General features: G+C 33.6%; 3 protein-coding genes and 1 long non-coding RNA gene across 4 annotated transcripts; all 4 read left to right on the top strand.

Annotated features, from left to right (window-relative positions):
- The first annotated feature begins 2,528 nt into the window (after positions 1–2,528).
- Positions 2,529–5,072, top strand: LOC108252813. Its single transcript, XM_017445544.1, has 4 exons — positions 2,529–2,669; positions 2,744–3,026; positions 3,983–4,331; positions 4,421–5,072. The coding sequence occupies exons 1-4, from the start codon at positions 2,529–2,531 to the stop codon at positions 5,070–5,072; spliced, it is 1,425 nt and encodes a 474-aa protein (XP_017301033.1).
- A 496-nt stretch (positions 5,073–5,568) lies between these two features.
- On the top strand, positions 5,569–8,818 carry LOC108252812. Its single transcript, XM_017445543.1, has 2 exons — positions 5,569–5,726; positions 8,591–8,818. Exons 1-2 carry the CDS (start codon positions 5,613–5,615, stop codon positions 8,816–8,818), a joined length of 342 nt encoding a protein of 113 aa, XP_017301032.1. The 5' UTR covers positions 5,569–5,612.
- LOC113468887 lies at positions 6,635–7,401 on the top strand. Its single transcript, XR_003392479.1, has 2 exons — positions 6,635–6,748; positions 6,901–7,401. It is a non-coding gene; the product is annotated as an uncharacterized LOC113468887 (long non-coding RNA).
- Positions 8,819–8,938: 120 nt separating the features above from the next.
- Positions 8,939–13,069, top strand: LOC103512757. Its single transcript, XM_008477540.2, has 2 exons — positions 8,939–9,417; positions 12,854–13,069. The coding sequence occupies exons 1-2, from the start codon at positions 9,006–9,008 to the stop codon at positions 12,865–12,867; spliced, it is 426 nt and encodes a 141-aa protein (XP_008475762.1). The 5' UTR covers positions 8,939–9,005; the 3' UTR covers positions 12,868–13,069.
- The last annotated feature ends 326 nt before the right edge of the window (positions 13,070–13,395 follow it).

Genomic DNA, 13,395 nt, shown 5'->3' with positions numbered 1-13,395 from the left:
GTATCTAAAACAAATTAGCAAAGTTATCACTGAAATTTGAAAAATGAAAAAGACCCAGTATAAAAATAAAAACTCTACTTATTACTTATGATAAAATTTGTCATATGTAGTAGGTATCTAAGTAGGTTTACATTATTATCTAATAATTTATTCTGCACAGTAAGTAATCAAAAAATAAATCAAAATTAGTGGAGACGCCAAAACTCCCAGTATGAAAATTCATTGTAAAACAATCATGTAGAAGTATTGCACATAGGATGCCAACATAGCCTAATAATGAATTACGACACCTGACCTACCTAATCGAAAAATAATTAGGGGAATAATGAAATATTTGACACTGCAAAACAATATTAACTACCTACATGGGGTATTATCGGAAAATTAAATAGGTACCTAAATAAACAGTACCTACCCAGGTATCAATATTTATTTTCATTTGATAAAATTAGTGGAGATGCTGAGTTTACCGTGAAAAAACTGTCGCTTGGTAAACACATAAAATGAAGAGCAAACATCATCTCCACTAATATTGAGAAATGTTAGTGGAGATGTCAAAATTACCGTGTAAAATTTAGCTTTAGGTATTTAACCGTGAAAAAACTGTCGCTTGGTAAACACATAAAATGAAGAGCAAACAACATCTCCACTAATATTGAGAAATAATAGTGGAGATGTCGAAATTACCGTGTAAAATTTAGCTTTAGGTATTTGGGTACGGAGTTGTTATTTTTTAGAATAATAAAGAAATTACTCACTTGTAATCCTTATCGAAGGGGGTTGTCCGGATGGCCACATTGTCATGATTTCGTCGATTTGTCCTCAGCCAATAAAGCGTCGGTTCCTGCGACGACAAATGCGGAGGAAAGCGACATTCCAGGGTAAAATCCTCTCCCTCGTGGGTATCGTGCTCCATAATGGGATTCGAACCCAGCACTGAAATCACAACCGACAGAAAACATACTGTCAGAAAACCTAACATATTGCACATGGTGTAAAAATGACAATTTTGACGAATTAGAAAATGGGAATTTTTCTATTCATAATGGGATTCGAACCCAGCACTGAAATCACAACCGACAGAAAACATACTGTCAGAAAACCTAACATATTGCACATGGTGTAAAAAAGACAATTTTGACGAATTAGAAAATTGGAATTTTTCTATCTAGAGAGCACACATTGGAAAATTTGACGCTATGATCTTTTTAGTAAAGAGCACATTTTTTGTTGGTATTTACTTCGAGGGAAAAATGTAATTATTTTAATTAAATTAATTTTCAAATATCAATTTTATCATTTTTCATGTCATGGTTTGACACTTTAACAAACACATTCAGGTTAAAGTTATAACTGGATATTCAAAAAGAGGTAAACAAAAATTTCAAATTAAATCTGAGCACGCGCCAAGTTGATTAATTTGTAAACAAAATTAAAAATCATTAATATTATAACAATCAAATAGTTAGTTGTAAATAATGATTTTATTGTTTTTTAACTGTCGTAACACAAATTTCGAGTAATTTTAATACTTTCTTTAGTAATTTAAGTCGAATTTAGTGCATTAACAATTAAATAGTTAGTTGTAAATAATGATTTTATTGTTTTTTAACTGTCGTAACACAAATTTCGAGTAATTTTAATACTTTCTTTTGTAATATAAGTCGAATTTAGTGCATAAAGAATATCTCACACATAGCGCAAAATTTCCGATTACGCCTGATGAAAATGTCCAGTCATCGAAATCAGTACCCTACGTTCTTTGGAATAATTATGCTGACACAGGAACAATCAATGTGTAGTATTTAATTACAAAACAAGGGGGTAATGTTCAACAGAGGCTATCGTATATAGCTTCGTAATTTAGTGCATAAAATAAGTCGTTGAATAATAAAAGAAGTCGGTAATCCAAAATTTAAGTAAGAAATTGGTTTCTATTATCACACTATTATCTATTTCAACTATTTTTCACAGCACATCCAACGTTGAAGTTATCCTTTGGAAGGTAATCCTGGGATCCTTTGACATGGGCACTATCACTTCACTTCAGAAAAATAAACACATTTCTTATTGACACACGAGTGAAAACGTTGGTCATAATTTCCGCCTACAAAACTTGTGAATCAACATTGTTAATTTCAATTCGTGAAAAAAGGCAGATAAATTTAAATTACTAGCGGGCGGTTTAAGATCTTAATTCGAGAGACCGCGATAGGTATCTGGTGAAAATTTTCGATAAAAATACGAAAAAAAATCCACATAAAAATTATTAAATCCAATCACAGGCGTAATATTAGAACTAAATAAATAAAAGCACACTTGAATGTTTCGCACGATTCCGCGGAAAAAAAGCACACATGAACGTGAAAATTTTTTTTGAACTTTTTTATTATTTTTAGCGGAAAATCGTAAAAAAAAAATAAATCAAAATTCTCACTCCACGCTACCGGCCACCACGCATCAAACACGTTTCAGATTTGAGAATGCACTGAAGTGAGGAGAAATGAGAAGTTGCATTCAGGGGAACAATGGTGAGAGGCCGCAGGGTAAACTCAACACAGGCGAGTATACGGGTGGAGGGAAAATATCTTCAGCTGGTAGATAGTCATTTCTACATCTCCAAGATTGGCATGAACAATGTTTTCATTGGCAATATTTACAGATCCACCGTTATTGGGATTGACAATGTTTTCCTTGGGAATATGGTTGACAGCAATGTTGTTTCTTTTGGTATTATGTACAGTATCAATATGGAGATAACATTGTTGATACTGTACATAATACCAAAAGAAACAACATTGCTGTCAACAATATTCCCAATGAAAACATTGTCAATCCCAATAACGGTGGATCTGTAAATATTGCCAATGAAAACATTGTTCATGCCAATCTTGGAGATGTAGAAATGAAAAAGGTTCGAGTGAGATCTCCAAAACCTACGAGTCCTAAACCACCACGCCCCAAACGTACAAAACCTGATGAATACGATGATGTTGAAGATATCAACAAAGAAGTTACCATTCTTGGTAATTTTTAACCAAAGAGATTTGTTTTTCTTGTATATTTTACTTGCCGTGTGGGACAAAGTTCAAAGTTTTTCTTTTCTTTTGTAACTGTCCAAGTAATTATTGGGACTTACTTTCTTGTGATGGTTTTCTATGAATGATTTATAATAATATTTGTTTCCTTGCATTAGTTACCATTCTTGGTAATTTTTAACCAAAGAGATTTGTTTTTCTTGTATATTTTACTTGCCGTGTGGGACAAAGTTCAAAGTTTTTCCTTTCTTTTCTTTTGTAACTGTTCAAGTAATTATTGGGAGTTACTTTCTTGTGATGGTTTTCTATGAATGATTTTTAATAGTATTTGTTTCCTTGCATGACTTTCATTATATCTTTTGGGTATTTTCAGTACAAACCAAGAGGAGAAGAAAAACTTCCTGAATTTAATCAACTATTTGAAAATGTTCAATTTTGACAACAAAAAGTTGTACAATTCTCTTCATGACGGAAACGACTTATTTAAATTGATCAATGATAACAAAATCAAATATTTACCGTTTATGAATTCCGATAAAACATTGCCAGATCTATTTACCAATAACAAAGTAAACAAGGAAATGAAAAGAATCTTGATCCAATATAAAATCAGTAGCAAAGATTTGTACGACAAACTTATAAACAAAATAAATCCGTTCCTTCTTGAAGACATGAACAAAAACATTCAATCTATTCAATCGGAAAATAAAGCTCAAATAGAAGAAGTCGAAACCAAAAATCCATATCAACTACTAAAAGAAAGAATTGAAGATTTAACATCGTTCAATAAAAAACCAAAAATATTACCTTTAAATGAAAAAATAAGTCTGTCTAATAAAAATAATGTTGATATGAAGGCAGACACAAAAGTACAAAAGAAAGAAGTAGATGCATCCCTAAACAAATATATTAAACATCTAAGATTACTAAATGCAATTGAACAGGAAAGATCCGAGCTTGTCTACCTTTAAATGAAAAAATAAGTCTGTCTAATAAAAATAATGTTGATATGAAGGCAGACACAAAAGTACAAAAGAAAGAAGTAGATGCCTCCCTAAACAAATATATTAAACATCTAAGATTACTAAATGCAATTGAACAGGAAAGATCCGAGCTTGTTAATACAAAAATAGAAGATTTAATTAATCCAAATAAGAATAAGGAGCAACAAAAAATAGCAATTCTGCAACCAAATCCTAGTGCTGAATTATTAGCTTTGTATATTGTTCTAAGCATTCCTGGAGTTATTTCCTCATTGACAAATAAAATGAAGGAACAACACATTAAGAAAAGGAAAGAAGAAATCCTCCAAAACTCACACGTTGAAGCTGGAAAATTGTACAACTATTTGATGAATAAAAATGTACAAGGAAGAAGAAAAGGAAAGAAGAAATCCTCCAAAACTCACACGTTGAAGCTGGAAAATTGTACAACTATTTGATGAATAAAAATGTACAAGGAAATTTGAAAAAGATTCACAATTTTGTGAAAAAGGAAAAACATTTAAATCATCTTACGGGATTTAACATCAATCCCAATCATTTCAAGGACGAGAAAAATATTCAAGCAGACAAGAAAAACTTAGAAGAACAAATAGAAATGAAACGTCATCCATTTGGACATGAAAACAGTGATCCCTTAATACATGACGATAACTACTATGATGCCCCTGTAATACCAGACTACCAAAACAGACCTTATGGACATAAAAATGATTTCAAAATAGACGCACACAACCTATATTCCATTTTAAGAAAGAAAGATAAAGCAAATCTACTAAATGACAGAGAACATTACGCAATAGAGGGAAATGATCTATTCAATATCTTGAGCAAAAGCTTGCCTATAAATTCAAAAACTCAGGATGTATATAAAATTGATGGACATCAGTTAAAAAGTCATTTACTACAGAAGGCACAAAATAATGAACCTATTCATGAATTGAAAGAATCTTTTGATCTTTTTCTAATTCAGCTGACAGTTTTGTCATCAGTACGTCACACGTCACGGACTGAAGAACATTATTCGTTCTAAATTTGTTTCAATAACTATTTTTCCTTTTCTTTTGAAGTTGTGTCGCTGTCAACAATTGTTTTATTTTTGAAACCATTTTTAAATAGAAAGTGAAAATATTTGTTTTGTTTTTCGTTCTAAAGTTGTTTCGCTTTCAAAAAATATTTAGTTTTTCTTTTTGAAGTTTTTTCGCTTTCAATAGGCAATTGGGAGTTCTTCCAATTTCAACCAATTCTAAAGTTCGTTCTAAAGTTCTTCCAATTTCAACCAATATTATTTCAAAAATCTTTTATTTTTCGTTCCAAGATTGTTCCAAGACCATGCACAACTGGAACACATATCACATGCCTTCAGGCACACTCCATTTGTCAAGGGTCTAGGCATTGCCTTGCCCTTGGGATCAATTTAATTTGAAGATTTGATGCCTTCACAGGTACTCTACATTTGTCAAGGGTCTAGGCATTGCCTTGCCCTTGGGATCAATTTAATTTGAAGATTTGATGTTTTTTTTACGACAAGGTGGCGGAGGTGCAGACCAAACTACAGAAGGAGAGGATTCTGATGGTGAGGGAGAAGAGAAGGCGACTGCTGGAGGAGTTAAAGCGGGATAATATCAGTGTCGAACTGGACTCGGAAGATACGCGGAAGGAAATGGAAACGGATCCGCCACCCAAGGTGAGTTATACAGGGCGTCCTAATTTTTAGAAATGCGGTTTTAAACTGTTTTTGTCTATTCTCATCAGGTGACCAAGCCATCGTAGTCTGTTAGTGTTCATGGTGGCTACTATATTTGGTTGTTTGGATAGAGCGTGGATGTCGCTGTTGTGTCTCCTTTTCCATGACTGGGTTTGATGGTCGAAGTAGGGTCCAAATATTGTACATAGAGTTCTTTGGAGGCAAGCAGTCTGGTCGGCACGGAATTCACATATCCCTAATACGCCATCGGAGTGAGTGAGTGGTTTTAAACTGCGGGCACTGCGGCAATATGAAGACAAGTATGCTCCAAGAGTCCAAGACCATATCAATCCAATGCAAACCCTTTGAAGTATGCTGCAAGTTGCCCCATGTTGACCTTGAGATGGCGTTATAGCATGCTACATGTACCTAGCCTTCGTGGGATTGCGCCATTAAATATTATAAGACTAATCTTGAAAACGTTGTTTATTGGCTGAGAATGATTTTTTTCCGTTTATCTATGAACAGGAAGCAAAATAACGATTTTTTCTCCTCTTAGGAAGCCTCAAATGAATTTTTAAGCATTTCTATTGAAATCAGCGTGTTTCGAACTTCCTTTATCAGCGAAGAAAAAAAAAGTGGTTGTGCCCCATTGAGACTTTTTATCCCTAGAACGTTCTATTCTCCAAAACCCTGATAACATCCTAAGTCGCAATTTCTCGACTAACAAATGAAATTAATAGTACCTAAGAATAAACTCAACGAACAAGAAGAAAAAAATATTATCAGATTACAACAAGTGATAATATTTCTTAATCATAATAATTATAATAATAAAATAAAACAGTAATAAAACCAAGTCACGTTGCTTTTGTTATAATATATGTTTTCATACTGCTTTCGAAATTAGAAAATAGAAACGTCAGTATTAGCCTTAAATAGTCAATTTAGTGCTTTCTAAAGGTCTCATCAGTCGATTTGATGATCAAATTGTCAATACATTGTTTATTTTGCTTAGAGAGGTAAATATTTACTTAGATTGTGGCTATAATATTTATTTTTAAAAAAAGTGAGTGGAAGTGAGGATACCAACTTACCAACTGTTTACTTGGCAATTGAAAGAAACAAGTGATAGTATCTGTCTCTAATCTGATGGGATTTCTTAATTTTGCAGGGGTAAACACACACATTGTATGAGATCATAAGAAGTAGACTAGAGGAACAAATAGATATTTTGTAGTAACTATGTATAATAATCGTGAAAGTAAATCTATGATGCTGTTTATGCTGATACTAGCTATTCTTAACATAAATTCAGTAAGCACCGAAAATGTTCAAATAAAATCATTCAATAAAGAATTGAAGGAAAATATTTTAACCGGGAACAACACCAAACTAAACGAGCTAGCTTCATCGGATAACAATGAACTTGTTCCATATACTCAACTCCTACCATATTTATATTCTAAGTTGCCCATACCTGTCAGTTTAATCAATCAACTGAGAAAATACAACATCAATAAAAACATGTTGAACAAGATACACAGTTATAACATGTTAAGGAGAGATCTACATAGCAAACTTGTTGAAAATGAAATCGACACATTGAAATACAATGAAATTTTGAGCAAGAAGTTCCACAATTTGTTTAAAAATATAAACCAAGAGGAGAAGAAAAACTTCCTGAATTTAATCAACTATTTGAAAATGTTCAATTTTGACAACAAAAAGTTGTACAATTCTCTTCATGATATGGAATTTTATTAGGTATTAGTCATTCCATTATTCTCCCTGTCTGTTTTGGAAATTCTACATTGTATACGAATTGGTCAAGTTTGTCTAATCTAAGGGCAGAAAAGTATTTAAAGATTTGAAAAATATACGATTTTCATTGGTCCATTTTCATTTGAAGAGATTCGTAGAACCTGAACCCATCCTTTGGGGCTGTTTGCCCCTTTACCTAAGCCTCAGAGTGAGATTTTCATTTTCAATTCAATTCAATTTTATTTACAGTCAAAATATTACTGGTGATTGAATCAGATGAACTCAGATTTAAAAGGTTAAAAGTAGTCATGAGCGAGATTGTCTAAGTCTATTAGACATAATTATATTCTTTGGCATTGTCATTTACTATGGAATTTTATTAGGTATTAGTCATTCCATTTTTCTCCCTGTCTGTTTTGGAAATTCTGCATTGTAAACGAATTGGTCAAGTTTGTCTAATCTAAGGGCAGAAAAGTATTTAAAGATTTGAAAAATATACGATTTTCATTGGTCCATTTTCATTTGAAGAGATTCGTAGAACCTGAACCCATCCTTTGGGGCTGTTTGCCCCTTTACCTAAGCCTCAGAGTGAGATTTTCATTTTCAATTCAATTCAATTTTCTTTATTTTTTCATTCCAAGGTAAACCGAGTAAATCGGACAGCGAGCCCGAAGATCCATCCATCTACGATTTTGAACAGCCAACTGAGGACCCAATCGAAAAGTACGGTCGTGTCAATTTGGATCTGGTCAAACTGTTCTCCCTAGAGAAGAACGATACCGCAAGGGCAATAGGTACATAGGTACTGATTTTCTTTAATCACGATCGAATAAACTACGGGCTGAAAAATTCCCGGAGGGACGGACCCAGCTTGTTTTTCCTCTTTGAGCCAATCTCAGTTGATATTAATCGACCATAGTGTGTTGCCACATCATTTCTATGATACATTAGCGTCCTATCCAGAGGTCACTAACCTCTCCTATAGATCAAATAACGAAGAATCTCCAATTGCTTTCCATCGCTTTTATTAAATAAGACAATTTAATTAAAACTTTATTTACAGAAAGCTTACAGATCAGAACTTTCTTTATCGCTTTCAGTTCGGGGACGACATCCATGAGAAGCTCCACAAGAAGATCCCTCTGCCCACGATCGCCTCTCAGGAAATCCACAACCCCGACCTCTCGCGGGACATCCAGAAACTATATCGCTCTATCGAAAGCATGGACAGGAAGAACGATAGCCACTTGGCCGCCGAATTGGACATGTCAAAAGAATCTTCGGGGAAGGAATCTTCTTCGGGGACAACGAATATCCTGATGGGATAATGTTCGTTCTCGGAACGGCTGGCTTTCTCCTATCCTGTCTTCCTTCTCTCTTCGATTTCGAGACGATAAGACGATAGCAGTTACAGTTCCCTCTGTAAAACCTCTTAAAAAAAACCAACCAAAACCAAATGATGGTCTACTTAATAAGAACATTAGGGACGAACAAAGTATAAAAACAAAAGATTCTATGCATGCAGCTAATAACAAAAATACCCAAAATCACGGAGATTTCATAGATGGAAATACACTATTCAACATATTAAAAGACAATAATAAGGTTATTCTCGGAGAAACTATGAAAAAGAAAAATATAAACGTTGAAAATGATGCAAACCAAATTAAGGGACAAGATTTATTTGATCTATTGAAACCAAGAGCTTCAAAAGTAGACGTGAATAATGAGGAAATAGGTCTCGATAAAATGTACAAAAATCTATACAATGCGTACCTGAAGGATAATAAAGGAGTCATTGGTGCACTGGACGCAAAGAAGAAAAATGAAGTTTTCTGGGATAATCAAAATGTTGAAATCCCAAATATTTCTTCGTTAAATGTTAATGACAACACGAAGCAAAATCCTGTGAGAGCTGGAAATGAAGGTAAGTACAATGTAAAACATAAGAGACTAATTGATAAAATGAACACAAAATACCCTCAACAGAATAGTTTTCTAATGCATAGTTCAAAAATTTTCCTTGATGAATTTGAAAGGAGTAATGTAACTTTAAATAAAATTAATAGAATTAAAAGAGCTGCCCCTAATTTTAACGACTTTGAGAGTTTTGAAATAAGGGAAAGACAAGCTACGTTACAATTTGTTCTACTGAGTGAGTTTGCCCTGTGGAATTTCAATTGGATCTTCCCCTATTGAGTGTACGCTGAGTGGGTGAGGAACCAAGGTAAGGTAAGAGTTACTTGAGATGGGAAAAAAGTTTTTCACAGCCTCCGTTTTTATTGCAGGGCAATGAAACAACTGCTAAATTAGATAGGTAATTGAGCTAAGCCAGCCTAGTTAGCTTAGTAAATAGTGCGTCTGCCTTGTAAGGGTTCTACTGAGTGAGTTTGCCCTGTGGAATTTCAATTGGATCTTCCCCTATTGAGTGTACGCTGAGTGGGTGAGGAACCAAGGTAAGGAAAGAATTACTTGAGATGGGAAAAAAGTTTTTCACAGCCTCCGTTTTTATTGCAGGGCAAGGAAACAACTGCTAAATTAGATAGGTAATTGAGCTAAAAACACACTACCATCACGTGACGTAATGCGATAGTAGTGTGGCTGTCCTGAACAAAATTACAGACCTACAGCCTACAGTATTATGGGAAAACTTTGAACAACATTTTTCTGACTGCGCATGACTTCACGTGACGTGATGGTAGTTTGGTAGTGTGTTTCTACCTTTACATGAGTGAATACATCTCACTCTTCGTACACTCTGAATTCTTTTCCCTCCTACCCATCCTTTTTTTTTAAGAGGTTTAATACAGAATAGTTTTCTAATGCATAGTTCAAAAATTTTCCTTGATGAATTTGAAAGGAGTAATGTAACTTTAAATAAAATTAATAGAATTCAAAGAGCTGCCCCTAATTTTAACGACTTTGAGAGTTTTGAAATAAGGGAAAGACAAGCTACGTTACAATTTGCTTTAAATAATATTTTCAAACATTTTGAAATAACTAAACCTGATGATAATTCAACAAAAACCAGTAGAATTAGTCCACTTCTATATTCACAATCAATTCCTACAACACCATATGTCAGAACATTACGAACACTAGGTCATACAACTGATTTTAATTTTATTAAGGATGACGACATTAATCCAAGAGAGCTAGATAAGTATTTAAGATCACTTAAAATTGAAAGAAAGAAATTTCCACCTGATGATAATTCAACAAAAACCAGTAGAATTAGTCCACTTCTATATTCACAATCAATTCCTACAACACCATATGTCAGAACATTAAGAACACTAGGTCATACAACTGATTTTAATTTTATTAAGGATGACGACATTGATCCAAGAGAGCTAGATAAGTATTTAAGATCACTTAAAATTGAAAGAAAGAAATTTCAAAAGTCTACTACTGTAAGCTTTACACTAGCACAGATCGACAACCCGAAAACATTTGACGAAGGGTTATTGCTTCTCAGGATTCAACATATGAGAGAACAGATTCCTTTAAGTTACTCATTTCATTCTGTAAACAATGGAATTAAAAATATAATTAATAAATCACCTGTGATTATCCCTGAAGACAATACTGATGAAACGAGTGAAACAAGTTCAACACTAAAGGGAATAACTGACGAAGTTATCGAAACAATACAAAATTCAAACACGAAGCAGCAAGCACATTTTTGGAACTCCTTTACATTGTTTAGTACACCGCGTGTAGTTTTGGAAACGTTTAGGGAGTACTCTACCTTTAGGAGCAGAACCTCGGTCCAAAATTCCCAGGGTGAACCAAATAAGAAAGCTATTGAACGTAAACTCCGTGCGAATATGCTACCGGACATTGAAACCTATCAGTCTGAAAAACAAGTAGTAGAAATGAACGGCACAATCTTCATGAACCTATCGCCGAAAGACAAAATGGTCTGTGCTGAATATATAGACGATCTTCTGGAACAATATCCAGATGATCCGGACATTTTACATAAAAAATTCAACAAGGATCAGCTAGCAAAACAACTGGAAAGTTATAACCCAATATTTCATGAACTGTCCGAAGAATCATGAACCTATCGCCGAAAGACAAAATGGTCTGTGCTGAATATATAGACGATCTTCTGGAACAATATCCAGATGATCCGGACATTTTGCATAAAAAATTTAACAAGGATCAGCTAGCAAAACAACTGGAAAGTTATAACCCAATATTTCATGAACTGTCCGAAGAGACCAAACGAAAGTATTACATAACATTAGACATTTTCAGTCGAATGCATCATATGGAGGAGATCAAGCACGGAGGAAAGGTTATATTTGAAAATGTCAAAGAACCAACGCCAACTAGCGAGGAGATGAAAGTGTTGTATGAAATGAATGAAAACTCAAAGGCATTTGTTGAAGATACTGTTGATGTTGATGCTAATGATGATAATGATAATGACAATGACGATAACTAAATTGGGTGTAGGTGTAATGGAAGTTGTGAAAATTGATTTAGAAATAAGTTTAGCAAGATAACCAACTAGCGAGGAGATGAAAGTGTTGTATGAAATGAATGAAAACTCAAAGGCATTTGTTGAAGATACTGTTGATGTTGATGCTAATGCTAATGATGATGATAATGATAATGACAATGACAATGACGATAATTGAATTGGGTGTAGGTGTAATGAAAGTTGTGAATATTGATTTAGAAATAAGTTTAGCAAGATAACTAGGTAGTTCGCTCACAACAACACTCAACACAAATATAATCTTACATAGAAAACGCAGGTTCTCGTTTCTCCACAATTTCCATCTCTGAAGTATAAAGAAGTATATAACACTTCCAAATTCTTGGCCAGCACCTGAGAGCTATGTCTAACTGATGAGTTCAAATAAGAACGAAACGCGTCTTAGGCTGCTCTCAGGTGTTGGCTAAACTAGGTAGTCTATTTCACGAAAAAACACAAGTAGTGTGGTGGGTAGCCACAAAGTGTTCCAAAATCCAAAACTACCGTACTTTTATCTATACGTTATTTCATTCGAAGTACGAGTGTTAAATTAATGTTCTTTTTAAATAGTTCCTACTTATCTGTATTTGGTGTTCACTATTTTATAATTTTATTATTACGTTATTCCAATCAATAAAAAAAGACATATGTATACGTAACGTTAAAATAAGTATAAGTAGTGCTTTATTTAGAAAACCAGCTTAAAAAGGTGCCCATCAAAATAAAATCTCTCTACTCTATTATAGGATTAAAAAAGTCATAATATAGGTATGTAAGTTGATGTTAAACCAATTAAAAGTTAGGTAATACTGTAAGGTTTCAATTTTTTACGTAAATCTTTTTTTATTCCCTTCTGTTTGTATTGTTTCAGAGCCACAGGGATAAGTAGCTCCTGACATATCAGCTCTTGAAATGTGTTAACTATGTAGATTGTCATCTTCTCAAGTTTATCAATGAAATTAATACTTATGTTCCATTTCATGCTTTCCATCTTCTCAAAGTTGTCAATGAAATCAACATATTCCATTTCATGTTTCCCATCTTCGGAAAGTTGTAAACGAAATGAATGTATCCCATTTCACCGAAATGATTTCAGATATTTCTCTTCCATTTCATCTTGAGTTCAATTTTTCCATCTTCTCAAAGTTGTCAATGAAATCAACATATTCCATTTCATGTTTCCCATCTTCGGAAAGTTGTAAATGAAATGAATGTATCCCATTTCACCGAAATGATTTCAGATATTTCTCTTCCATTTCATCTTGAGTTCAATGTATTTTCTCCTGTTTACTAAAATAAAACCTGATTTTGTTTACATTTTCGATACCTACGTCTTGCCTTTTTATTTTCATTATTTCTAGGTGTTTCATTTAGACCAAGGGTGAAGGGTTCTCAACTAAGAGAACTAATATT

This window comes from Diaphorina citri, unplaced genomic scaffold (assembly GCF_000475195.1).
Source record: "Diaphorina citri unplaced genomic scaffold, Diaci psyllid genome assembly version 1.1 scaffold881, whole genome shotgun sequence".
Classification (NCBI taxonomy): Eukaryota; Metazoa; Arthropoda; class Insecta; order Hemiptera; family Psyllidae; genus Diaphorina; species Diaphorina citri.
This window is presented reverse-complemented; position numbering and strand designations above follow the sequence as displayed.

What these genes read in the sequence shown, in the direction of transcription:
- LOC103512757 (XM_008477540.2), top strand. Translation starts at nt 9,006, where the DNA reads ATGCATGCAGCTAATAACAAAAATACCCAAAATCACGGAGATTTCATA.
- LOC108252812 (XM_017445543.1), top strand. Translation starts at nt 5,613, where the DNA reads ATGGTGAGGGAGAAGAGAAGGCGACTGCTGGAGGAGTTAAAGCGGGAT. An exon ending in AAACGGATCCGCCACCCAAG is followed by an intron (nt 5,727 to 8,590) that starts GTGAGTTATACA and finishes TATCGCTTTCAG; the next exon opens with TTCGGGGACGACATCCATGA.
- LOC108252813 (XM_017445544.1), top strand. Translation starts at nt 2,529, where the DNA reads ATGGTGAGAGGCCGCAGGGTAAACTCAACACAGGCGAGTATACGGGTG. An exon ending in GCAATATTTACAGATCCACC is followed by an intron (nt 2,670 to 2,743) that starts GTTATTGGGATT and finishes TATTATGTACAG; the next exon opens with TATCAATATGGAGATAACAT. An exon ending in GAACAACACATTAAGAAAAG is followed by an intron (nt 4,332 to 4,420) that starts GAAAGAAGAAAT and finishes GAAGAAGAAAAG; the next exon opens with GAAAGAAGAAATCCTCCAAA.